The sequence below is a fragment of the Numenius arquata genome, chromosome 18 (assembly GCF_964106895.1).
Source record: "Numenius arquata chromosome 18, bNumArq3.hap1.1, whole genome shotgun sequence".
Classification (NCBI taxonomy): domain Eukaryota; kingdom Metazoa; phylum Chordata; class Aves; order Charadriiformes; family Scolopacidae; genus Numenius; species Numenius arquata.
In genome coordinates this window covers 7,100,050-7,125,639 of record NC_133593.1, presented here as the reverse complement: position 1 = coordinate 7,125,639, position 25,590 = coordinate 7,100,050, and the positions used below count along the sequence as shown (strand labels likewise).

At 62.9% G+C, this 25,590-nt stretch overlaps 2 protein-coding genes across 3 annotated transcripts in view; one reads left to right on the top strand and one right to left on the bottom strand.

Annotated features, from left to right (window-relative positions):
* Positions 1 to 158: 158 nt before the first annotated feature.
* Positions 159 to 18,828, bottom strand: DPH1 (diphthamide biosynthesis 1). 2 transcript variants are annotated; one of them, XM_074160690.1, is made up of 12 exons: positions 18,780 to 18,828; positions 17,899 to 18,051; positions 15,394 to 15,457; positions 7,393 to 7,514; positions 5,466 to 5,620; positions 4,640 to 4,761; positions 3,341 to 3,409; positions 2,391 to 2,547; positions 1,384 to 1,484; positions 992 to 1,070; positions 627 to 758; positions 159 to 233 (listed from the first exon to the last, which is right to left on the bottom strand). In XM_074160690.1, exons 1-12 carry the CDS (start codon positions 18,826 to 18,828, stop codon positions 159 to 161), a joined length of 1,278 nt encoding a protein of 425 aa, XP_074016791.1. The 2 variants fall into 2 exon arrangements, with proteins under 2 accessions (XP_074016791.1, XP_074016790.1); XM_074160689.1 differs by lacking the exon at positions 18,780 to 18,828 and having other exon boundaries at positions 17,899 to 18,106.
* Positions 18,827 to 25,590, top strand: part of RTN4RL1 (reticulon 4 receptor like 1) — a 31,599-nt gene continuing 24,835 nt past the window's right edge. The window contains exon 1 of the mRNA XM_074160891.1: positions 18,827 to 18,911. Coding sequence (XP_074016992.1) covers positions 18,827 to 18,911 — 85 coding nt within the window. The remainder of the gene's footprint in view (positions 18,912 to 25,590) is intronic.

Here is a 25,590-nt window from a genome sequence, read left to right as displayed (position 1 = left end):
GCAGAGTTGCCAAGGCACAGGGGTGCGTTCCCATCCATCCCAGCACCGGGAGGCCCCGGTGGTCCTTACCCTTGCGGGGTGAGGGGGGATGGTGCCCCCACCCGTGTCCCCGCCGGGTCCCGGAGCATGGTGGCAGCAGGACGGGGTACAGGCTGCACTCAGGAGGCTGCCGTGCCCCCGGTGCTCAGTCTCTCCTTGCCCTCTGCCGGGGTGGGGGGCGCAGGAGGCGTCACCTGCAGCAGAGAGGTGTGGGGGGGCTCAGTATGGGGATCACAGCCCCGCCTGACCTGTGATAAGTCTGCCCGTGCTCAGCCCACAGCATGGCTGGGGGGTCCCCCCTCCCGGGGGGGCCGTGGGGCCAGGCAGGTGCTCGCCCCGGCAAGGACTGTGGGGTGCTCACGTGTCATCCCCCCCCCGCCGCGGGGCTGGCACCAGCCCTGTTACCGTTCATCGGGAACAAAGCCACAGGGTGGCGCTTTGGGCACGCGGCACCGTACGGCACTGGGAGCTCAACCCGAGCCAACGCTCCCATTGCCTATCCCCACCACCCCACATGGCCACCGAGCAGGAAAGGACGGAGTGGGGTACCCCAGTGACACCCCACTGCCCCGGGACACACTGCCCACCTGAGCCGGCCGGCCGTGGCGCGGGGGCTGCATGCCGGTGTGGTTCACCGTCCAGGGCCCCAGGGACTGGCTGGCGTAGAAGTCCATGGGGTATGGCTGCTGCCACTCAATGTCCCGGAGAGCCACCGCGGCCTGCGGAGGGGACAAGGAGCTGAAGCCGGTGGAAGCTCATGGCACCGGGAATCCCACTGGTTTCACAAGAGATTGGAAATCCCAGCAGACACAGATAGGGAGAGGAGGGGACGCTGCCTGACCGCAGGGATGTCGCCATCCTGGCAGATCACAGCCCCACAGCTCTACGGGAAGCTCTGGGGTATCACCCCACACCAGGGCTGGTCCCCCCAAAACAGGAGGAGGGTGCTCACCTCATAGGGCGTCAGCAGCGGCTTGCTGAAGGCTTCTCCCCAGTCGATGGAGAGCCGGGGACAGGCGACCTGCACCCACCTGGAAGGGAAAAACGTGGCGACGGATGGGGAGGAGCACTTTGGGAAGAACAAGCTGCAATGAAGCCCCCCAGCAGTCCCCTGGGAAGGAAGCGAAGCAGGCAGGGAGCAAGGTCTCCACTGTGCCGAAGCCACCCTGCCAAGGACAGCCATGTCCCCTCCCTTCCCCATGGGCACAGCACGCACAGGGGTGCATAGCGCCAGCCCAGGTGACAACAGGACAGATGAGACAGTTTCCAGCAGGAACTGGAGATCTGGACGGAGATGGGGCACCCTGGGGTGTGGCGGGCAAGCGAGGGGTCAGCAGCACTCACGCGTCCACCTCAGGGAAGAGGCGCAGCTTGCTGGGGAAGATCTCAGACAGCAGCACCCGCACAAAGGGCCGGCCCAGGGCACGCAGACGCGACTCCAGGTGCTGCAGGGGAAAAGGCACCGGGGGGTTTGGGGGAGTCCAAATAGATGCCCTCTACAAGCTCTGCCCATAGCCCCTTCCCAGCTACCAGACCCTCTGTGGGTCCCATCTCTGCCCCACAGCCATGTCCCCATCCCAAGTGCAGTGATGGGGACTGTGGCCATGGCTCCAGCTTGAGCCTGGCTCTCCGCAGCACGTGCCTCCGCCTAATGAAGTAATTACCGCTCAATGACAACAATCTGTTCTCGTTAGCGGCTGCCTTCCCTGGGACGCCCGCCTGCCACAGGCTGGCCACAGCCAGAGGCTGCAGGATGAGGAGAGGAGCCCAGGAGGGGCCAGGGACGTCCTTGTCCCCCAGCTCCCTGGGGCCACAACGGGACAGTGGCTGCTGGGATCTCACCTCCCTGCTGTGCCCACTGGTCCCTGCTCTGCCCCAAATCTCACCTGCAGCACCCCCAAAATTTCCAGGTGTGAGTGGGGCTGCTTTACTGGGGGAACCCCACTTCCATCGCGGTCTGGCTCCCCTCGCCCAGCCAGGGTGCGGAAAGTGCCAGTGCAGCAGCTGAGCAGGGATGGTGAACCCGATCGGAAGTTCATCCAATTAAAACAAACCCAGGGAATTAACTGCCGAGCTGCCCGTGCCGGGGGGGGTCTCTGAGGCTGGCCAGCTCTCCCCAGAAAGAGACAGGTTTAATAAGCCCTTGTCCAGCCTCCCTCATCCGCTGCTAATTGCCCTACCCACTCAGCCTGGGGGCACGCAGAGCCCGGCCAGTGGCAACCGATGGGCTGCCAGCGGTGCCCGGTCCACCCTTGCCCTGGCAGCGAGGCCACTGGACCGATGGGGCCATCGCTCACCAGTCCTTCCCCCAACCCAGGAGCATGGCCCCCCGCCCAGGCAGGGGCTGGTACCTGCAGGATGCTGGGGGAGCCCTGACGCCCCAATGTGCCCAAGATGAGTCCCCAGCAGCGGGCACTGGCAGCAGCGTGGATGGCGTCCTGCCGAGCACGGTGCATGCGGTCATGGCCGTAGTGCTCCTGGGAGAAGACCTTGCTGTAGGGATCGTATCTGCAAAAAAGAGCCAGGCTCACACACACCCCATCATCCTGCCCCTCCCTCATTAGCACTAATTGCCTCCCACAGCAGCTCTCCCCCCCACCCCATGGCCAACACAGGCCCCAGCGGGCTCATCAGGGCACAGAGAGGGGACAAGGATGGGGTCCCCACCGCAGCCCCCCAACACCTGGCACAGTCTGGGCCATGCGCCCAGCTCCACGCTCAGCTCCCCTCTGTCCCGGCTCATCAATTATGAAGAAATCTTTGATTTGTTGCTTTGTTTGACGAGGAGAATTTTAATCAAATCCCGCTCGGGTTTCGGCAGCTTCCCCAGCGCTATAAACCTGACGCGCGCCTCCCGTTAGTAACAAACGACCTACTAAGAAATTCAGATTTCGCCAAATGGGCCCAGCCTTTCGCTCTTGATATTTCATCTGCTTTCAGCGGCCTCATCATAGAGCTTTATGGCCTCTGCCTGCAGCAGCCGGGCTTTAATGGCTGCACCTCCACGAGCTTTCACAGGTACTTGTCAAAATGTTTATATTCAGCCGGAGTAAATGGCTGGCGTTCGTCTCCCCGCCGCACCTCTTCACCCACCCCCTGGCCCCTTGCCTGCCTGCTCCCGCTGCAGGCAGCTGCCTGCCCAGCCCCGGGGTGGGGGGTGCTCTGGGGGCGCATGGTGGTCCCCAGCGGTCTGGGGTGCTCTCCACTATGGTGTTGTTGGGGAGCAGAGTGGGTGCCCACGGGCTGCCCGTACTTACAGGCAGGTTCTTCCCACACCACCCCCCCCCGGAATTTTCTGTACCTGTAGGCAGGTATCCCGGGGTTGGCGATCATGATGGACTCCAGGTGGAAGCGCCCATCGCCCAAATACCTGCCAAGAGGAAAGGGAGAGCTACGGCACGTGGCAAATGGCAGTGCCCTTCCATGTGCCCACTGGTTTCCAAGACGCAGAGAATGCGAGCTTCCATGCCAGGACCCAAGGCCAGCGGGCAAAGCTGGGGCCCCCCAGCCCTGTGCAGCCCCCCAGGCACACCCAGGAGGGAGAGGCAGTCACACTCGGGGTGAGGAGGGATGCCCACGCCAGCATGGGGCAGCTGGGAGCTGCTCCATCTGAACGTCTGGTTCTAGACGTTGCTGCTTCCATTTCTAATCGGATTTCAAGTCAGCAATTACATTTCAAAGCCTTTCATTCAGCTGCCCTAATGGAGTGAGGGCTCGGAAAATGAATTCAGACTTAAAACTTGACTAGATTTTGCCCTTAATTGGAGAATGACATTTTGGGAGATCAAAGCTAATTTGTCTGCAAAAGTTAGCCCCAGAGACGGGCAAAAGAGAAAATAATAACGCGGGGAGGACGCAGGTACACCGGCTGCGTGCACCTGCACGGGCGGCCGGTCGGTACCACACCACAGCTCCTCCAGCAGCGGGAAGGACTCACTCTCGCCGATGTGGTGCCAGCCCGGCCGCCCCTGCCTGCTCCTGATGCCCTTGAGGAGAGATGGAAAGCAGCACCTCTTCGCTGGTCCCAGTGCGAAGCTGGAGCCCCCATCGCCACCCTGTCCCGGCAACTGCGAGCCCAGCTCCCCACACAAACATGCTGGGAAAGGTGCCAGCGCTGTTGGCTCCCAGCAGGGCAGGCAAGAAAGGGCTTGGTGGGGTCTGAACCTGTACCCAGGTTCCCCAGCTCCCCCCAAGGGTGGGGTCCTTGTATTTATTTATTCTGCAGCGCACTGTATTCACAGTACATTAAGCATTTCCATTACCTAAAATAATTAGGTGATAGGAAGCGAAGTGCTCCCTCTAATTTGCTGTCCTTAAATAAAATTAATGTTGCTGTGATGTTGGGCCCCGGCCATTTGTCTTTTCCAATTATCCACCCGCCCTTCCATCTATTATCTATTCTGATATACGACTCAATTATTTCCTCTGCGCTACGAGCACACGCCACCCCGAGCAGTGCAGGGAGCTGGAGATGGCCCATCCCAGCCTGTGGACGTCCCCATGCCACCCCCCAGCACCACCCCACAGCTGGGCAGGGGGTACAGGCAAGGCTGGCAGCCTGAGGCATGCAGGAGGGTCCTGGAGGACCTCAGGTACTTACACGATGGCATCCGTGTCCTGGGTGAGCTTGGGTGACGTGCAGCCCAGGATCTCCCCTGGGGACAGCGGCTTGCACTGAGGCACACACACCTTGTACTGGGAGCGCAGCTCCTGTGACGCTGCCTGCAGGAGACATGGGGTTAGTTGGCCAGCAGGGACAGGCCATGGCACAGAGCGTGGCCAAGGCTGATGATCCCCGGCACTGCTGGGGACCCTGGGGTCCCAGCTCCATGGGGTACAAGTGGCAATGGCTGTGCTGTTGTGTCACAGGACAGTGGCAGCGGAGGGGGCTGGTCTGCTCAGGGTGGCACCGTCACGGAGGGTAACCGGCCCGCACAGCGGAGATGTTCAGCGAGGCTCAGCCAACATATCAATTAAAAGACAAGGGAAAACGCTTAACGCTTCGATAGCCCCGTGTTTAGATAGACATGGCTCAAGAGGCTCATTCATCTCCTCCCGTCCTGCCCAGCCGGCCGTTCAGGGGCAGACAGACAGACCCGCCGGAGCTTCCCCTGCCGCTGCCGGCACTGCATCAAAATGCCAAGTGCTCCACCGCCTGCCCTGACATTTACAGAGCAGCTCCCGGGGGAGCCAGGGAGGGGTGCCGCCATGAAACATTGATCAGAGTTATTATAAAGTACTTGATCAACATTACGGCAGCAGCATATTATCGCAGCGACTCGTCAGAGGGGAACCGTCACCACCAGCACCCCAGGGCAGATGCTCCAGCCCTGGAACAGGGTCAGGGAGGGATTGAGCCAAGGCCAAGGCTGGGGGAGGCACAAGCCCCATCCCACGCCCCACTGCTGGGTGTTCCCCCATCTCACCTGCACTGTGGAGACGAACTGGATGGTGCTGACGAGGGCCAGGGAGGTGCCTGCTGCAAAGTTGAAGCGAATGGTCTCAAGGAAATGGGATGTGTCAATCTTGATGTCCACGAACACGTAGAGCATCTTCAGCCCCTGTGTGGCGTCAATGGGAACTGGCGAGAGGAAGAGAGAGGGTGTGAGTGCAGGGTACGCCCTGGGTCCTGGTGAGGTCCCAGCGGGGGATAAAGCATGTTGGCAGAGCTGCCTGTGCTCCAGCCACCCTGGTGTGGGCAGGCCAGGCTGTGGGCTGTGCCACCCCTCTGTCCACACTGGCACCCCAGGCAGGGGGTGCAGATGGGAGCCGCGGAGAGCACCCGCTCATTTCTCTCCAGATAATGGCAGCCTGGGGAATCAATGAACACAAATCTAATTACCCCCGGTGCTAAGAAGCCTGTGTCACTACGATTAAGTGAATAATTAAAGTACACAGAGTCCACATCGATCCACAGCTCCACGTTCACTTCCCATTTTGGTGCTCTTCACCTGATCACAATTAAGTGCAAATTACTCCCTCCCGTGGGGCACGTGGGGCCAGGAGGGAGAGGGCAAAGCGCCTGTGTGTGGCACCAGGATGTGCCCTGTCATTGGCCACAGGGCTCCCTGCGAAGGTGGCTGCACTAAGCCGGTGCACTAAGCACCCTGGGCAGCCCAAAAGGAGCCCAGCACCCTGCAGGCACCCTGATGTGCCCCACAACCCATCCAACCTGGTGCAGGCAGGGACCACGTGGCCATGGGCCACGGATGGCAGCAAGGCTGGTGACAAGCAGCCTGGAAGCGTCTGCCTGTCCCTGCGGGGAGCAGCTCCAGAAGATGTGACCCCCATCTCCCAGAGCATCCTGGCTCTTAAACCAGTGTGCTCCCAAGCACCAGTGGATACGTCCCCTTGTTCCCCTTCCCGCTGTTCATTCATGTAATAGCAGGCTACAAACCAGAGGTTTTATACACCCTGTTCCAGTGGTGCCCATAACCCTCCTTCCATAACAAAGCACCTAGCACAGATATTTATCACCACAAACGCTCATGCCGATGTGGCTTTCGGGACAGAGTTCTCCACTGGAGAGTCAGTATTTCATACGGAGCCTGACGCAATTCTTCAAACCCATTTATACGGCCCCATAAACATCCAGGAGGGCCGCCGGGTGCCGGGAGCGCGGAGGCGGCAGGGATGCACGTGCCTGCCGCTCGCTACGGCAATTCTTCCGATCCACCTTAAAACCCAGAGCGTCTTATTGTTATTTTTGGGCTGATTCCATCCTGGGTGGACTTCAAAGTTAGCAGCATCTGGGACAGCAGCGCAGTTTCCATGGCAACTGGATCCAGAGTACCGTCCGCCTGGGGAGCACACAGCCTCCTCCTCCCTTCCCCGCCCAGCCTGTGCTGCACCCGCAAAGCTGCCTTCCCTGGCCCCACACCGGCCCCGGGGTGAGCAGGACACCCAGGCCATTTGCTCCCCTCCGTTGTTGCTCCCGAATTCCCCCCAAAACCCACCGCTGTGGGGTGAGGGGTGAGAGCAGATCTATCCCCATCGGTGGCTCCTGGGCAAGTGGGGTCCTGCCAAGCCATGGTCCCGTTGCTCAGCTCTTGGGCACAGGGGCACGATTTTGGGTGCTGCAGTGGTGCGTGGCTGAGCGGGACGAGCACGCCCTGCTGCCCCCAAAATCCTGCCCCCAGGCAGCCGCTCAGCCAGCCTGGCCCCATCCAAAGCCTGCAACTGAGGCTGTAGAACAGAAATCCCTTTGGGAAGGGATTAGCCCTTGGCACTAAGTCTCCGAGCTGGCATCAAGCGGGGCGGGAGCTGCTCAGCACAGCACGGCAGCAGCAGCACAGCCTCTGCAGTGCCATGCATGGCTGCCTCGGCAGCGCCCCAGGGCCGAGTGTCACCTACTCAGGCAGCTGTGTCCGTAGTGCACCAAGAAGTCAGCGCCCAGGGCCCGGGCCGTGTAGTCATCCACGCAGCACGCCCCGTAGGTCACGTCGCCCATCACCACCGCCTCTGCGTCAGTGAACCTGTGGGGAGGCACAACGGTGAGGGTGACGGCTGGCTGCTGTCCCCGCAGCCCACATCCTGCCCCCCAGCTCTGTGGCACGCCACTACCGGGGGACCCCGCGCTGCCATTTAGCCCTTCGCCACGCGCCAAAGAGGACGAGCACTGGCTACTCTCCGAGATGTCAACATGATTAAGCTGGAGAGCGGTAATCCGCCTCTTCAATTGGGTAAAGCTGTTTGCAATTCAGCGGATTATCTGCTCATCAAACAATACGCTGCCAGCTTCCTAATGCTCCAGCGGGGAGAGCAGCAGAGGGAGACCCGGCGCAGCGTGATGCCACTGCTCCTTCCAGCCAGTTCCAAGGACCAGAGCCACCAGGACGGGCCTGGCATCCCCAGACGCACCAGCCAGACTGGCTGAGCCACCATACCCCCATGCCCGGGCACCGTGTGAGCCGGTGCACCCCAGCCCACACCCAGCTGTGTCACCCACGGGTGCCAGTTTGGCCAAGCTGGGTGTGTTCCAGGAGCAGTTGGTGCTTAGGTGGCATTTGGCAAGGGAAATGCTGATGCTGTCCCATATCCCTGCTCCGTCATCCCAGCGCTCCAGCGCAAGCCCACCTAGCACCTGCCAGCCAGCAGAGTGGCACACACCGGCAAAGCCGGGGCTCTGGCATGATTTAAAGGTGCCACCTTTGTGGGTACTTTATTGCACCATTTCAGGGGATTATTAGCTTGGCCGCCTTCCCGGTGAGCTGCCGTAGTAGTTTACGGATAAAAGCAGGTATCGCGATGACAAAGCCCTGCGCCTGGAGGGGCTGCTTAAACCAGATGCTAATTCCTTATTTATGTGGAGGTCAAGCCAGTGGCGGGAGCTCAGTGCCAGTGGGGGGAGCTCAGTGCCAGTGGGGTCCCCCCTGCTGCTGGCATGGGGGTGGGGTGAAGAGGCTGGGGGCCCCGGCACAGTGTCACCCCCCACTGGGTGCTGGCTGGGGGCCAGGGTCCCGCACACTCCCCCCTGAGCGCCAGGCAGGGAGCGTTACGTCGGTGGCAAGAATAGAAATGGTGGGCAGAGCTGGGCAGATGGCAGAAGGTGGAGAAATGGTGGAGCGTGCTGAATATTAACAGCCCCGGCCCATCCGTCAGCGCCCGGGGAGGGGGACAGGGGAGCAGCTCAGCTGGAGCATCCCCAGAGAGGGGGCAAAGTCATCCCCACCTCCCACATCCAGCCCGGGTATCTACCGCTCCTCGCGGTGTCCCAAGGGCTGGGGACATGGTTGGGGACCATCAGAAGATGGACCAGATCCCTGCTAGCACCCAAATCCTGTGGTCCCTTGCTGCCAGCGTGGTCTGGACGGGAGGACGGCTCCTCCACTGCTTGCACGGCTGCCCCATAGGGCTGGGGGCTGCCAGTGAAGGTTCGAGAAGGCTCTTCCCCACCCCCCAGGCCTCCAGCCCCCTCCTCTAATGAGAGGTGATGAGATGAACATGAATCAGACTCCACACATCTCAGCAAAAGTGGAAAATTATTCAGCTCCTTAAGATTCAGGACGGGGAGGTCTGACTCAGAGCGGCAGCCAGCGCCGCTTAATTTTTTATAGATTAAAATGTATGCAAATTGGCCCAAACCCCAGAGAAAGTCCCTGGGGGTGAAGAGCAAGAAAGTGAAATAGCAACGGCGGAGGGAGGGGGGCAGAGGCTGGCAGAGGTGCCCGTGGCCCCTGCCCGGTGTGCAGGGCTGTAGCTGGCAGTACATTGCTACCGGCCCATGGGCAGGGAGAGAGCGGGCTGAGCCCTACCCTGGCCACAAGGAACCATTCCGCTCCGGCTGCAGGGAGCAGAGCCACAGCCGAGCAAGGAGCAGAGAGGCCACAGAACGATGCCTGGTGAGGAGAGAGCCCAGTGGTGCTGCCATTGTGGCTGGCGAGGCTGGAAGGGTGCTGGCAGCCCGGCAGCGCTGGCAGGAGAGGCACAGAGGCACCAGGACGGCACGCACCGGGGTCACCCGCGCCGGCTGGGCTGGACGGTTGAGCAGAGCAGCAATCGTCTCCCGAGACAAATCAAAGGCAAGCACCGGGGCCTCCCCTTGATGTTTTAATCAGTTCGGTGTCGCCAGAGCCTTTCATCAAACTACAGAGGAAGGAAACGTCAATTAGCAGCCACCTGCCTCCGACGTGGGCCGGGGAGCTGCTCGCCAACCAGACCGGACCGGGATGCAGGCGAGGGGCAGCCAAGGGAACGTCCTTGCGGGTGTTTTGTGTCCCAGCAACTCATCACAGCGGCGGACGGGTCCCAGCGGCGTGCTGGCAGGGAGGATGCGGTGACGGGGCTGTCCCCACCCAGCGCCGAGCCGCTCACTACAGCTGGGAGCTCATGAATATTGAACACGTGGGGAGGGTTATTCATCTTTTATGTCCCGTAAACCCCAGCTCATTCTGAAAAACCGCCCGGCCTTAGCATTTTTCTCATCTCCCCCTAATTCATTATCTCCTCTTTTAAACAGATGGCTCCCGAAATCCCATTTATAAAGCGCCATGCTCAGCACTGGCAGGATGCACACCAGGGCAGGCCAGGTCCCAGCCCCGATCCCAACTGCCAGGATGGCACCCCTGGACCCTCCCAGCCCCGCTCTTTCCTGGCCAGTGTGGGACAGAGGCGACAGCAACCCAGGGACAAGTTTGGAGGCTGAAAACACTGGGACAGACAGGCACACGCGGGGCCAGCATGTCCCCAAGCACAGGGCGGCCTCTCCTTGCCACCCAAGCACCGACGCTGGGCTGAAGTGGCCCCGATTTATCCCGGCCCCTCGACAAATAAATGAGAGCACTTGCTGCTGGCAGGAGCGTGGGGTCCCCTGACACCATGGCAGCGTGTGAATGATACTGTGCTGGTCCTCAATCCATGCAGCAGAGCCACTTTCCCCAGCAGAGAGGAGTCCTCAGCCCTAGCGCATCCCCCATGCCCGGATCCAGCAGCCCTTGGTGGGGAGGGGACTGCGGGGACTGGGCTGAGAGTGGCCGGTCCTGTCACCACAGGGCTGCTGGAGGATGGAGCCAGCACTGAGAGGCTGGGGCACCCATGTGTCCCAGCTGGGGATGGGGACATGGAGCAGGCTGCTCCTTGCTTCACAGTCACCTGCCTCGCCTGCGCATGGCCCTTCACAGCACGGTCACACTCTGGCATAGTGTCACCTCCCTTCTGGGAAATGCCTGGGGATAAGCAAGAGGGTTATGTCCTGCAAATACCCCACACCCTGTCCCCTGGGACAAAGGCAGAACCCCACCATCACCCCACAAACCCTACACCCACTGCCTGCCCTGCGGCACCCAAGCCCAGCCCATGCCAGGGAGAGGTGCCAGCGGGTGCTGCTGTCCCAGGGCAGGCGTAGGGGCTGAGAGCAGCCCCGGCTGAGAACAATGTGCTTAATTAGCAGAGAAGCCCATCACCAAGCCCCATTACCAGACTCCCAACTTCATTAGCACAGGAAGGCTGCACATAATTAAAATAATGAGTTTGCAATTTTACTGCAAACGGCACTGGAAGAGCCCCACTGCAGCTGGGCAATCACTGCGGCACGGGGTCCCGCAGAGCATCTGCAAGTGGGTCAGGGCGAGGAGAGGTGTGTCCCCCCACAGCCCCCTCCAAGAGCAGCCATCTTTGGATGGGTCCCCTCCCCTGAGGGGACCTCCCCCTCTGTCCTCAAAGGGGGTGCCAGGGCCAACCCCGTCCTTCCAGAGGGCACGTCCCAGAAGCACCCCAGCTTTGCTGGCCTTGCAGCTGCAAAAAAACCCCAAAGTAAGGCAAACCAAGGGCCCAGAGCATGGTGGTGGCAAAGCCACCACAGCCATCCTGTGCCCAGATGGTGCCTGTCCCCTCTTCCCCATGGCCCGGCCACGGTGCTGCCCATCACTGCCAGCTCCCTGGGCTCCGCAGGGACACGAGGAGGTGGCACGGGGCACGTGGTGATGGGCACTGCACCTGTGCTGGCACGTCCCAGCCCTGGGATGTGACAGCCCTAGAGACCCCACACACTCCCCCCTGCCTAGTTCTCCCCACACCATCACCGCCCGGGCTGAGGTTTTAAACATCTCCAATGAAGTGAGAACTTCATTCTCCCTAATGATGCTGTTGTGTGGTTAATGATGGTGATTAAATTCCCCTGCACAGCGTGCTGCACCGTGCTGCCAGCGCCTCCGGGTTGCGCTTAGAGGACAAGGGGAGAAGGGACGGCAGCGCTATGGCACTGTGCAGCTGATGCCAGATCCTGACCTGTTTTAGCGTCCCAGGATGGCCCTTTGGGACCTCCAGGTGATGCTGCCAGTTTTGCCATGGCACTCAGTGCCACACTGCTCAGTGGCACATCACAAACCTGCCTGGCCAGAGGACCTGTTGCCCTCGTCCTGCCCACCCGCCAGCCCCAGAGGGGACAGCCTTCATGGCACTAGCAGTGGCCATAGTGGGGCATTTCAAACCATGCCAGAGCTGCTGGGCTGTCTGCACGATGTTTAACTCCTTACTGCTCAACCAGAGATGATTCAAGACCCCCTGTCACTCTGAAATGTCCTCGTGTGCTGCTGGGCGCACTGTGGCACGGTCACCGGGATGCTCTGCACACCCCCAGCACTGCCTCGCAGGGATGCTCAAAAGCCATCGGGCTGTTGGGAGGTGCCAAGGCCGTGGCAGGGCTGCCTGTGTGGGTGTCAGGATGCCCCTGGACCGCCCCCCCCCCCATCGCCCGTCCCCGCTGCCGAGCCACGGCTTATTAGCAGGAACCACTCGCCCCGTCGCGGCGCAGGGAGACGGAGGGATTAGCAGCTGCGAAGGCTGACAGCCGACTTTATTAACAAGGAATCAAAAGCCCAGCTGAGAGCCCAGCTGATCCGTCTGTTCCAGCCCCGGCGGGGGGAGAGGAGGGGTCTGCTCCCGGACAAACCCCTCCCCACCAAGCCGTTGGCGCAGGGGGCACCGCTGCCACCTCCCTGACATGACAGCGGGTGGGTTGGGGGCCTGCCCCCCTCCCCGAACCCCGGTCCGAGCTCCCCCCACGCTCCTCTCCACGCTGCCGCCCCCCAGCACGAGTTACCCTCTGCCGAATTACATCAGCCGTGACAAATGGAGCCAATTTGGAAGGTGCCGCGAGAGTGTCGTGATGCGGTGTCGGCAGCCCGCCGCCCCGCCAGCTCAGCCGACCCTGGCCCCGCTGCCCCCCCCCCCCCCCCCCCCCCCCCCGCGCAGGTTCAATAATGACAAACCTATTAACGCTAATTAACTGGGCCTCACGCCGGTCAATGCTGTAAGTGCACTCTTGATTTCAAAGGCTCCAGGCTAAGTACCCCACCGGCCTTTCCGGAGGCAGCGGCAGTGACACTTTGGCTACATCTTCATCCCTGCAGCCCCTTGGGGCCCAGTGAGCACCAGTGCAACACTGGGGAGCCCGGATGAGGTTCTGGGGGGTCCTCACCCTGCAGCCCCCTGCTTGCCCCCACCAGGGCTCCCCAGGGGCCTGCTCACTCTCACATTGCAGTGGAGGAGAGAGTGACATCACCATCCCCCTGCACCGGGACAGAGAGACCCACAGACAGCACCACATCCTCCCCAGGCTGTCTGTGCTGTGGTGAAGGAAAGCCACGTCCCCTCTCCCTGCCTTCCCCAGCACTGCCAGGCCACGGTACAAATATTGTATTAAAAAGCAGCTCCAGCAGAAGGAATAAATATTCCGGCTGAGTGGCAGCAGACTCTGCTCCGGTGAAGCCAGAACACACAGTGATGGGCATCATCACCCCAGGAGCACCAGCCCCAGGCACAGTTCTACAGCCATTACCAGAACATGCAGGGGACAGGGAGCTCACTGGCACCCCCAAATCCCAACTTCCACCATCAAGAAGGTGACAGGAGGCTCCAGGGAATGGGTAGGCAGAGGGGCTGCTCGCTGAGCAATGCCCCACCCCACCCTGTTGGCACAGGTACCCCCAGTATACTCATCCCTTGAGTCCCCTCTGTCCCCAGTGGGAAGGGGACAGGCTACCCCAGGGCCAACAGTATCCCGAGCCCCTGTTCCCAGCCTGGCCATGGCAGCCACCGCTGGAGCACATGGCTGCAGCGATTCCCGTCACGTCGGAGGCTCGTCCGGCCCCAGCGCCGGGTGAGGAGGGCCAGCAGGAGCGGCGGCCGAGCCACGATTCCACATTAATGCCAGCGATGAATATTAATAGCAGGAAGAGGCAGGCACTAACGAGGCCACCTGCCGATTCACACCTCACTTATGGCAATGTGACCGGGTCCCAAGCGTGTCCCTGGGAGACCGGGGACAGGGCTGGGCACACTCCTGCCCACAGCCACAATCCTCCAGCCAGCAGTGCTGGTGCCCAGCATGGCCATGTCCTCAGCCAGAATCACAGATGGCACCCAGGGCTCCCAGCAAGGGACCGGCAGTGGGGTGTCTCTGGGTGCTGTGCAGTGGCAGCAAGGGAAGGATACGGCCTTCCTGCTCGGCCTCAAATCCATCCCCCATCCAACCTCCAGCCCACTGGTGCTGCCACGTCACTGCTCTCGGCCAGGCACCTCTCCCCACGCAGCACCCGTCTCCCACCACCCATCTCCCACCAGCACCCCCAGCCCCAGCACCCAGCACCCCCCATCAGCCCTGCGGAGCACCCCTGGCAAGGAGGGTGAGTCCAGTGGGGATGCCAGCACCCCAGCATCCACCGGGAAGTGGGGCTTAAGGTTTCATTCAGATAAAAGAGCCCCTTAATCCGCTGCCTTTGAAGTCGGAGACATGAAAGCGGCTGGGTGCCAAAGCCAGAGAGGAGGCAGCTCCGCTTAAAGGGACAAGCCCACGCGGAGCCGCCCGCACTCACACCCGTCCTCTCTGCCCCCCGCACCCGTCCCACACCCACCTTCCCACCGCACCCTCGCCCAGCCCCGGCGTGGGGCTGCCGCGGTCCCACAAGGGAAATGATGGCAAAGCGGGGACAAAGCCCACAGGCACAGCTGCCTTCCCACCCGGCACGGTGACGGCTGCTCGGCTAACGGCGGCGGGGAGGCGAGCCTGCTCGCCCCGGGAAGGCAGCTTACTAATGAGTGCCGCGACCCCGATGGCAGACGAGGCACGCGGTGCTATTAGCACTAATTCACTGTGCGAAAACAGAGAGGAGCTGGGGAGGGGGCAGCTGCAGCGGGGAGAAAGCCAGCGGGTGGGGAGGGAGGGAGGGAGGGAGGCGCGCTCAGCAGTGAGATTACAGCCAATTTCTACAAGGTGCCTGCATCCTCTGCGGCTGCAAAGCCCAGCTCCTCTCCCGTGCCTTTGACCCCACCTCCCAAGCGGCACAGAAAATCAGAAGCCAGGCAAAAGGGGCTGCCCAGCAGGAGCCGCTTGCAGTCTCCTGCTTTGGGCCTCGAGCCTCGCCAGCTGGAGAAAGGCTGCCCCCAAGCACCAGGGACAGGACTGGGCCTCCTCTCACCGGTGGCTGCAGCGAGCACACAGGCACTGAGCCGGCGTCAGCCAGTTGTTAACACAGCTGCTCCCTAGTTCCATCATCCCGGTGAGGGCCCGGACATGCTGAGCTTGTCAGCAGCTCCCGGCAGAGCAGCAAGAGGAGGAGAAGCCAAGCAGCAAGGGCTGGGCTGGTGTGGTGCCAGTCCCTGTCCCCGGGGCTGACAGCACACCCCTGTGACCTGCTGCAAGGCAGCAGCGTTGCCTGCACCCGGCCAGGCTGTGGCCAAGGTGCCCCTGTGAGGGCAGCCACGTTGGGGCCCCCTGCTCCTCCCTCGGCAGTAGCCCTGGATCTCATCCTGCACAGGTAGCCCTATCCAGTGGCCACCCCATTCCTGGGAACAGCCCCCATCCCCTCACCAGCCCCCGGAACCAAGCAGGGAAGCACACAAAAGCCGTCATCTTACCGCTCCACGATGTCTGCGATGGTGCAGGCGAACATGAGGAGCCCTTCCGGCATCTGCAGGGCCACTGGGAAGAGAAACAGCCCCCAGGTTAGGAAGGGCTGGAGGGGATGTCCCGAAGCAGGGACCTGGGTACCAGTCCCTGGGGCCAACGTGTCCATCTCAAGTGGCAGCCACAGGAACAAATCTCCCCAGAACAGCCAGAAAATTGGCCAAAAATCCCTGCTCTGGCAGACAGGGTACACGTGGTCCTGCCTCGGGCCATATCCATTCTCCCTGCTGGTGCCCAGCCCCTGCGCACACACCTCATCCCTTTTTGAACCCACTGACACTGCTGGTCTCTCCTGCTTCCCACAGTAATGAGCTCCAGATTTTAATTATGTGCTGCACAGGAAAAGGTACTTTCTTCTGTTTATTTTAAACCCGCTCCTAATAATGTAAACGTATGCCCCTGGTTCTCCCAGTACAAAAAAGAGTGAATAATCATCCCCTATTCAGCCTCTCTGCATCATTCACAATTCTATATCCCTCTATCATATCCCCCTTCGTTCGCCTCTTTTCCAGCTAAAGGATCTAAATCTATTTAATCTCTCCTTGTATAGAAGCTGTTCCAAACCTTTGATCGTCTTCGCTGCCCTTCTCCACACCTCCCCTCCCTGCCTCTCTCCCCGTTTCAGAAGGGTGGCCATCAACGACGCAGCATTGTGCCTAGCAGGAATTTATTCATCAACGAATGATGTTTCCTGGTTTGCTCCCTCCTCACAGCTCAGAACAATCCCTTTGCCTCTGCAGCCCAGCTGGGCGCTCCCCCAGCGCCTGAGGTCCAGCCAGGACCCCCTTGTGGATCCTCCCAAGCTGCCCTGGAGTGATGGGGAGGAGCAAGAACCACACTGGGCGAGATGAATGGAGGAGGCCCCATTAATCCCGTTGTCGTTTCACCTGATCCAACTAAGACATCTCAGCTCCAGAAATATCTACCCAAATGTCCTCTCCAGATCCTCCTCCAACAGAAATCCTGGCACTGCCAGGCCCAGCCTGCTGGCCAGCACAGTAAAGAGCTGGTCCAAACCAGGCTAATCTCACCCTATTCCAACCCGCAGGGCCTGAGGAAAGCAGCGTGTGCTCTGCCAGCCCCTGCCCGACCTAGCAGGGCCAGCCAACTCAAGGTCCCGGTGTTCCCCACCCCATTTGTGACCATTTGGGACTGCCCAACCCCAAACTGTTGCCAACAAGCAGACTTGCAAACAGCGAGGGGGTGGCAGGAGGCGGGTGGGTCATTCTCTGCCAGCACGGCTCTATAGGGACGGGGGTGACACCCCAGGCCCCCAGACCCTGCAGCAGGCAGGGCACAGGCAGGGCTGGCCGCAGCCCGGTGGGAGGCTGCGTTCCCCCAGCAACGAGCCCCTGGCTGGGCTCTGCATGCGCAGATTTTTAAATCCCAGCACGGCTGGCTGGCTGATGGGCTCCGCTCCCAGCTCTGAAGCCTAAATCCCAGCCGCATATTTACATTTAATTAGGAGGTGCCAAGCAGCAAAACGTGGCAACAAAAGACGGAGTGGCACGGCTGGGCGGCCTCACCGCATCCCGATGGGCAGCTCTGCCTCCCACACCGCAGCCAGACCAGACTAGCCGCCTCCGGCAGCCTCCAGCCCCTCGGCATCACAGCCAGGACCGGCTCAAGCAGCAGCTCATAGAATAACCCCATGACGCCTGCCAGCTCCTGCCAGGCCCTGCCAGCTCGGCAGCAGCCAGCAGGGACATTCCCAGGTGGACACAGCATTTCAAATCTGTCTCTGCCCAGAGGCCCCGGCACCGCACAACCCCGTAAGCAGCCCCTGCCCACGTGCAAAGCGAGGGTGGGGACACCCAGGGATGAAGAGGGAGGCTCTGTGTCCTGATGCCTGTAGCTAATCACACACTGAGAGCTGGCCCAGCTACAGCAGGATGCACACACCGCGGAGGGGGACAGCCCTGGCACCACCCCGCAGCACCACAGCACCTGCTCCAGGGCCACCGTGGCCACTCCCCACCCCTCTAGGGCTACAGTAACTCCCTGAGGACCCCGAGAAAGGTTCAGACCAGGGAGTAGCGTGGCCCAGCCCCCTGTCAGCCCCTCCAGCCCCCCGGAGCTGGGCGTTGTGGGGCTCCCCCTGCCCGGCCCTGGCAGCATGGCAGCAAAGCGCAGGGAGAGAGGAGAGCAGCAGGGACCTGGCCAGCATCCCAGACACATCTCACAGGCTGACAGGTCTGCGCAGCTCAACCTGTCCTGTCCGATGTGATTATAATCCAGAGATACAGATCTATTAACCCCCCTCGAGGGGATGAGAGCTTGCCAAGACAGGGACTTAACACGCAGGGGCATGCTGGGCAGCTCAGCACCGTCCCTCTCCCAGTCTCACTGGACCCACACCCCAGCCCAAGTGGGTCCCCCCGCTGCTGGGGAGCTCAGTGGCACCAATCTGCCATGCTGCAGCCCCAAACCCCCTCATCCCTGGGGCTGGTGCTCACCCTTCTTGGCCTGAGCCTGCCGGATCCGCCAGATGGTCTTGGGGATCTCGAAGTTGTAGTTTCGGGGCAGGGCCTCTGCTGCCTCCCGCAGCTCCACATTACCCAGGATCTCCTCGGGGATCTGCTGTGCCGCTCGCCGCGCAGGGCCTCGGACTGTGGGACAAATGGGGTGGCCTAAAGGAGCGACCAGGAGGGCGGCACACCCCATAGCCCACGGGCCACCAGCATCCTCGCTGCCCTCATGCCACCCCTGGGATCAAGCAGCAGGAGAAAGAGGTGGGTTTCTCCCTTCTTGCTGGCACTTTTTTGGGGAAAACACCTTTTTCTTCTGCCCAGAAAACACCACTGTAACTGTGTGAAACCCTACAAGTGGGGTTGGCTCCCCCCAAGCTGGGGGAACACCGGGCTCAACCCCCCCATAGCTCATCTGCAAGTACCCCGGGAGCACCCTCGGTGGGGGTGGGGGGTGTCCCCCTCCTGCCCCATCAAGGGGATCCCGTTATCCTATCGGGGAAAACTCAACAGCAGCGGGTGAGCCAGGCCCGTCCCCGGGAGCTGCATCCTGAAGCCGGCCCCCGCCAGCAACCGCCCCCCTACAGCTCGGCGAAACCGGAGAGCGGCGGGGGAGTGACAGCAGGAGGATTATTCACTATTTCCAGCCCAACACCGGCACTCATGAGCCACCAAACCCTCCCCGCACGGCCCACGGTCGAACCGCCAAAGGGCCAGCTGGGCCGGGCCGATGGCGGGGGAGGCCGGGACGGTGCCTCCGCCACCGTCCCGTCCTCCCCCGCCACCGGCTCGGCCTCCCCCGCTGAGCCGACCGAAATAGCGCCCGGTACCGGCACCGGGAACCCAGCGTTGACCCGGCCGCAGCCCACCTGTGGCGGGCACCGGGGCCGCGCTCCCGACCCTCACGGAGGCCGCCATGGCTCTGGGAGCACGTGAAGGCGGGAAGGCAGCACTAAGCGAACCCCGCGCTAGGCCAAAGCAGTCGCTGGACGAGAGATCGAGTACGGGAGCGCGCCGCCGGGCCCCGACGGGACGGGCGGTGCAGCGGGGACAGATGGGTCCCGGCACGGTCCCAACGGGCCCCTGGGTGTGCAGCTGGCTGTGCCAAGCGCTGCGATGTCGGGACTGTCCCCCTCCCCTCACGTTGGGGACGTGGCCCCGCCGCATTCCCCCCCGCAGTGCTGACAGCCCCGGGACTACGGGTGCCACATTAACGCAGGGACGGGCGAGGGCGCCGGGGCCGTTGCCATGGTGGCGAGTCCGTGTTCCGTCGTCCCCGTCCCCCCCCGCCATGTCCCGGGGCAGAAGCCGAGACCCTGCGAGGAGTAGAGCAGGAGGGACCCGGGGGTAGCAGGAACCGCGGGGGGCGACAGGAGACCGGGGAGGCAGCGGGGAACCCCCGGGAACAGCGGAGACCCCGGCGGGGCAGTGGGAACAGCAGCGCTCCGGGTGGGATAACGTCACCCCCGGTGGGGCAGAGGGGACGGGTGACAGGGACCTCCGGGGGACAGGAGGGACTGTCTGGGGCGCAGCCGGGACACCGGTGGGGTGTCGGGACGCCGATAGGGTCAGCGGGGACAGCCGGGACAGGGGGAGAGCGGGGACAGCCGGGACCGGAGTGCAGAGCGGACAGCAGAGCTCCCGGTGGGGCGTCCGCGACGCCGCTGGGCTATCAGGGACCCGGAGGGGACGGTAAGGGGCGGAGGGCACTGTAGGGAGCGGCAGGGACCCCCTCGGGGGGGGGAAGCAGGGGCAGTACTGAGGCGGAGGGAACAGCGGGGACAGCGGGGAGAGCCGGGGCCCCGATCGGGTGGCGGGACCACGGCGGGACCGGGACACCGTGGGGCGGAGAGGGCGATAAGAGGCGGAGGGGCCGGTGGGGACGGCAGGTCCCCGTGAGGCGGCAGGGACGGTGCTGGGCAGATGGGACAGCGGGGACAACCGGGACCCCGGCAGGCGCGGGGGGGCGGCAGAGCCCCAGTGGGATAGCGAGGGAGGAGGGGGCTACCGGAGAGAACGGCAATGGGGCGGTGGGTGACACCCGGTCCTGAGGGGGGATCGCAGAGCCCCGGGGGAGCGGTGCTGGGTCATGTCCCCCGGTGGGGCGGAGGGGGCCGGGAGGGGTGGGTCGGGGTGCGCGGGGAACGGGAGCGGCGGCACTTTCACGAAGTGTCCACGGGAGGCGGGAGAGGCGGCGGCGGCGGCGGAGGAGAAGGGGGGGCCCGGCCGGGCTCGCCCAGCCCTGCCCAGCCCTGCCCGCCCCGTCGCTGCCCCGCCCCGCCCTGCCCAGCCCTGCCCGCCGCTGCAGGCAGCGCGGCACCGGCACCGGCACCGGGAGCCCCTTTATAGGCTCGGTCCGAGGAGGTGGGGGGCGGCGGCGGCCCCAGCCCCGAGGGGGCGGCTCCCCCCTAAAAGCCGGCGGCGGGACGCGCGGCGGGCAGAGGCGCGGCCGGCGCTCCCCGGTGCTCCGGGGCCGGCGCTCCCCGGTGCCGCTGCGGCTCGGCCCGCCCCGCCATGCCCCCGCGGGGGCCGTTCGCCCGGGCCCCGGCTCCGCGTTCCCGGTGCAGCAGCAGCCACCGCTGCCGCCGCCGCTACCGCTCACCGCCGCCGCGCCCGCGGCTCTGAGCGCCGCCGCCGCCGCCGCCGCCGGGAGACCGCGCCCGCCCCGGCTCCAAGATGCTCCGCCAAGGTGAGCGCCGCACCGGGAGGGCACCGGGTACCGCGGGCAACCAGGGGCAGCGGAACCGGCCCCGAAGTTTGTCTCCCCGCCGAAGTTGGGGCCGTGCCGCCGGGCGCCCCCCCGCCGCCGCCGCGTTACCGGCGCCGCCGCCGCCACCGAGGCTCCGGCACCCCCCGGGGTCCCCGGGGAACGGCACCGGCGGCGCACGGCGGGAGAGCAGCGCGGCGGGGAGGGGGGGCGGACCGGGAGGAGCGGGGGGAGGCACGGCAGGCGCCGGGTCCCGCAGGACCGTGGACGCGGCGGGTGCCGCGGGCACCGGGGGACGGCGGGTCCCGGAGGCATCGGGGCTGCCGCGGGCGTGGGGGGGGGGGGGTAACGAGGCACGGCGGGTCCTGAGGCGCCGGGGGCACGGCGGGTCCCGAGGGGTCGGTACTTGTCCTTTGGGGTGAAGGAAGGTGAAACGGGGCTCACCGGGGGTCGCGGGGGGTTCGGCGGGGAAGTTGGGGCGAGCCGTCCCGTTCCGCCCCCCCGAGGAGATTCGCTCCGCTGTGACATCACGCTATTTCCATGGCAACCGCCTGGGACATCATCGGGGATCTTTTTGACATCACAGCGAGGGGGGAAGCCAGCCCTCCCGGGGGGTCCGGGGCGGGAAGGGCCGGGGGGCAGGACCTCCGCCCCGCTGCGCCTGGGCCAGTCACGGAGAGATGTCGGGGACAGTGGTGTCGTGTGGGGGGACCCCGGCCGGATGCCCCGCTGCTCCCATCCCACACCCCGGGGAGGGGGTAGCCACGGAGCCCCGGGCCCAGCCCTCGTCACCACCACTACATGCCCCTCTCTGGTGAGGCTCTGGTAGTGGGAGAAGATGCCAACGCTCTGCTCACAACCCCCCGCAGCCCCCCACATTGGGGTGCAGACCCTCGGACAGGGCAGAGCCACCCCAGGGATGCTTTTTCCCCCTGGGGGGAATGTCACCTTGCGGCTGCGGAGCCTTGCGCTCGGATGCTCCTCTCTCTGGCTCCCACCTCGGCTTTGTTCGGCGGCATATTAACCCGACCGAGCTGGTGGTCTTGAGAATAAACCCCAAGCCCACGGAGCAGCCTCCGGTTCCCAGCCCTGGTGCTGCCAGCTGGAGGAAAACCATCATCCAGGCTGGGAAACCAGGAGCCCGAGGTGGAGGCAGGCAGTGGGGCTGCCGGCAGGGTTGCATCCCACCAGGGGTAGCCTGTTAAGGTCAAGATGTACAGCTTTCATTTCTGGAGCTAGAAAAACAAAATGCAAATTGAAGAGCCTGTGGGCTAATGCAAAACCTATTCTTAAAGTTTTTGTCTTGTTAAGCAAGGAAATAGAGTGCCAAATAGGCTTTGTTAAGTGGCAGTCTAATTAATAATTTAAAATCTTGTAGCTGTCTTTCATTAGAATTTATCTGTACATCAACCACAAAATCAGTCAAACACACTCATTTATAAGTTAATGCCATTCCTGAATAATTCAACAGGCAGTTAAAGGAGGCCTCCATCCCGCCGAGAGGCTCTCCCCTCCCCGTCTCGCTGGGGCCAGGTGTCCCCAGGCAGGGGGTCCCGGTCCCCAGCATTTGCCCCTGATGGGGTGTGGAGGGGACACCCCATGCAGGGAGCGAGGGGAGATGGGGAGAGCTGCCGCCGGGGCTCAGGGCTGGGGCCAAACCCCTCGGGGGTGTTGTCTTTGTTCGAGGGATGTGGCAGCGCGAGGCTGTGCTGGTGGGAGGCAGCGCAGGCTGATGGTGGCACTGCCACCACCTTCCTCGTCCTGCCGCCAGGGACCGGGGTTGGGCTTGGGTTTGGGGGACGTGGCAGGGCTTGGGGGAGCCGTGGGTGGTGTCCCCAGTGGAAGCAGCTCCGTGTGCCTGCTTATGGGGGGCCGGCTTTGTGTGGTGCCACATGGGGCAAACGCATTTGTGGCAGGATGAGCGGTGGCATGGCTGGGGCAGTGCTGCAATGCCCGTGGGCATTTTGGGCCTCCTGCACCATGTGAGCTCCAGCCATGGAGGGACCAGGCAGCGCCGGTGGGATTTGGGGCAGATTTTGGGCACTGGGACATCATCGGTGGTGTGGCAGCAGGTGACAGCATGGGGTCCAACTTCAGCCTGGGCGAGGGTGTTGGAGGGGCCGGTCCTGTGCCGTGCATCCCACCAGAGGTGGCCGCAGGCAGGAGTGCAACGCTGGCTATGCAGGAGAAGGAGATTTCCAGGTCAAGGATGACACCAAGGTCATGGGCAGCCACGTCCCCGCCATCACTCAGCCCATGGATGGGGTGTCCAGCCCCCGTCCCCTCCTGCAGGGGAGCAGCCGGCGGGCAGGGTGGGGGCACAGGCTGGGCTGCGGTTCCTGCGCCGGGGAGCCAAGAGCCCAGAAACCTTTCTGCTTATAAAAGTTTAATTTCCTAAAGAGCTGAGAGGAAGCCACAAGCTCTCTGTGCCCGGTGAAGCAAGGGGGATGGCTGGAGGGGGGTCAGGATGTGGCCCAGGCTGTCCCTGCGGTGGTGCCAGGGGGAAACAAGGGGGGGTTGAGCAGGCGAGACCTGCCTGGACCTGGAGCCGGGATGTGAAGGAGCCGTCACTGCTCAGTGACCCGCGCTGATGGAGCCGGGCAGGGTCAGAGCTGCGGCCACGCTCGGCTGAATTTTATTCCCACCTTTTGCCTAAAGTGCCACAGCCAGTGCCCCGCGGTCCCATCCGGGTATCCAAGGCTGCGGGTGACACTCCAGGTGGCCTCAAAGCGCTGCCCTAAAAACACCAGTGGACCTGCTGGGAAAACATAAAAATAAACATTTTCCGGTGTGATTTCGCACCCACCTTTCCCCAAGGCACCTGGCGGTGCTGGAGCTGGTGGTGTGGGACAGGGCCACAAGCAGTGGGTCCCCGTGGTTTGCAGGATGAGGCCACAAGCAGGACGTGGTCTCCCCGGGGTAGAGCAAGGACTCGGGCTGCTAAACACGGCCGGAGCGCTGATGGGTTTTGGCAGCAAGAGCCAAAATCATGTTTGGAGGCAAAAGCCCCAGGCAGGGAAGCGTGGGAGCCTGGAGGGATATGGTGGTGGCTGGATATGGCCAGGACCACCCCCCGTTGGGGTGTCCCCAGTCCCAGAGCAGCCCGGGTGCAAACTCCCCTTTGCAGAGGAGTGATCCAGGACACGGCTGCTTCAGCCTTGTGGTACTGGGGGCAGCCACCCATCCCACTCTCCCCCACATCGGGGCACCCCAGGGTGACACAAGGAGCTTTTCCTGCCGCCCCCAAACAGCCAAGAACTTGGGCTTTGTTTGTAAAGTGCAATCCCAGGGTTTAGCCGCGGTGGGTATAAACTCAGGTTATTAACAGCAGATTATGTCTTCAAAAGTGCTTTGGTGGAGCAGCAGACAGCAGCAGGCAGCGGAGAGGTGCCAGCACCCAAGCAATGGTGGCTGTTGTTTGGGTTCCCTGCAGGGTGGGATGGTTGAGGTGCTGCCCCGACCCAGAACCCACCGAAGGAGGCTGGAGTCTGATTTAAGAGCAGAGGCAACAAGTGGAAGGCCATGGCCAGAGCCATGGGGCCGGGAGCAAATGGGGGTCAATGAGGAGGAGCCAGGGGGGTCCGTGTGCCGGCATGGGCAGGGCATGCAGAGCAGAGTCCCGGGGGCACGGCTGGGATGCAGGAACATCCTTGTCCTCTCTGGTGAGGATGCTCCTTCCTTGCTGTTTTGGGTGGCGCTGCCCGAGCCCAAGGGGGGACGAGCCAGCTCAGCCCCATGTCCCTCTGCTGGCAGTGTGGCTGGTGCTGTCCCCACTCCGGATGCCAGAGCTGTGTCCCATCTCCCAAATTGAGGAAGCGCCGATCCCCCGTACCATCCCTGTGGAACGGCATCGCCATGGAAACCCGCAGCCCTGCGCCTGCCGCCCGGCAATCAGAACGGGGGGGACACTTTTAGGAATATTATTTTTACTGATGACAAATGATGGAGGCTCAGCGCTGATGGAGAAAACGCCTGCGCCCAGTGCTGGGCATCGCCTGCCCTCCCCAGCGGTTCCTCTTTCTCCTGCCCATTTTGCCAAAGGCAGGGCACGGCTTGGCACATGCCACGTGCCGATCCGGCAGCCACAGCACTGCCAGTGTATTAAGTGTGGGCAGCAGCAAGCGGCAGATGCCGGACGGGGAGATGCAGGGGGCAATCTTCTTTGCGCAGATTAGGATTGGGGGGTTATTAAGCAGAAAATACTCCATTTGGTGTAGAAAGCTCCTTTTCCTCTTTAACAGCACATGTGCCCGCCGGCTGCTTTCTTCCCGGTGGCGCTGGCACGGCGGCTCGGAGTCAGCCTGGCTTCGGCAAGCGGCTTTTTTGCGATGTTCCTGCCCAGGCTGGTAGAGCCGTGACTGTCCTGGTGACTCCCAGCACCAAAAGCTGGTTACACTCAGAGCCACGTCTCTTCCTGGCTCGTGTCCGGTGGGACGGGACGGCATCGGCTTTCCACCCCGGAGAGGTGACGGCACAGTAGGCTGGTGGTCCACGGTGGTTCATCACATCCCGACAGTGCCTGGCCATGGGGAGAGCAAGGCGCCGGAGCTGGAGGGCATCACCGATGCTCCACACACACCCCAAGTCCCAGCATCACCATCACACGGGGAGGCTGCAGCCGTTGTTTACCGGGGAGCAGCGGCAGGAGGGAATTTGGCTGCTGCGCTGGCTGGGCTCCGTACGGAGGCAGCCCTGCAAGCGGAGGGGAGGTGCCAGTAGCTCCGCCAGCCCCGTGTGCCGCACTTGGGAACCGCTTTTTTTTTTTTTTTTTTTTTCCCCCCAGCTGTGTTTGCACTGGTGTTTACACTGGTTTGCTCAGGGAACCCCCGGTGCCATTCAAGGGGTGCAAAGGCCATCCTTGTGCATGGAGAATTTCCCGGTGCTTTTTTGGCCCCACAATGAGCCAATGGTGGCCCCAGTGAGCTCTTGTCCACAAGACCTTCAACCAGCCGGGCATCAATGGGTATCTGGGC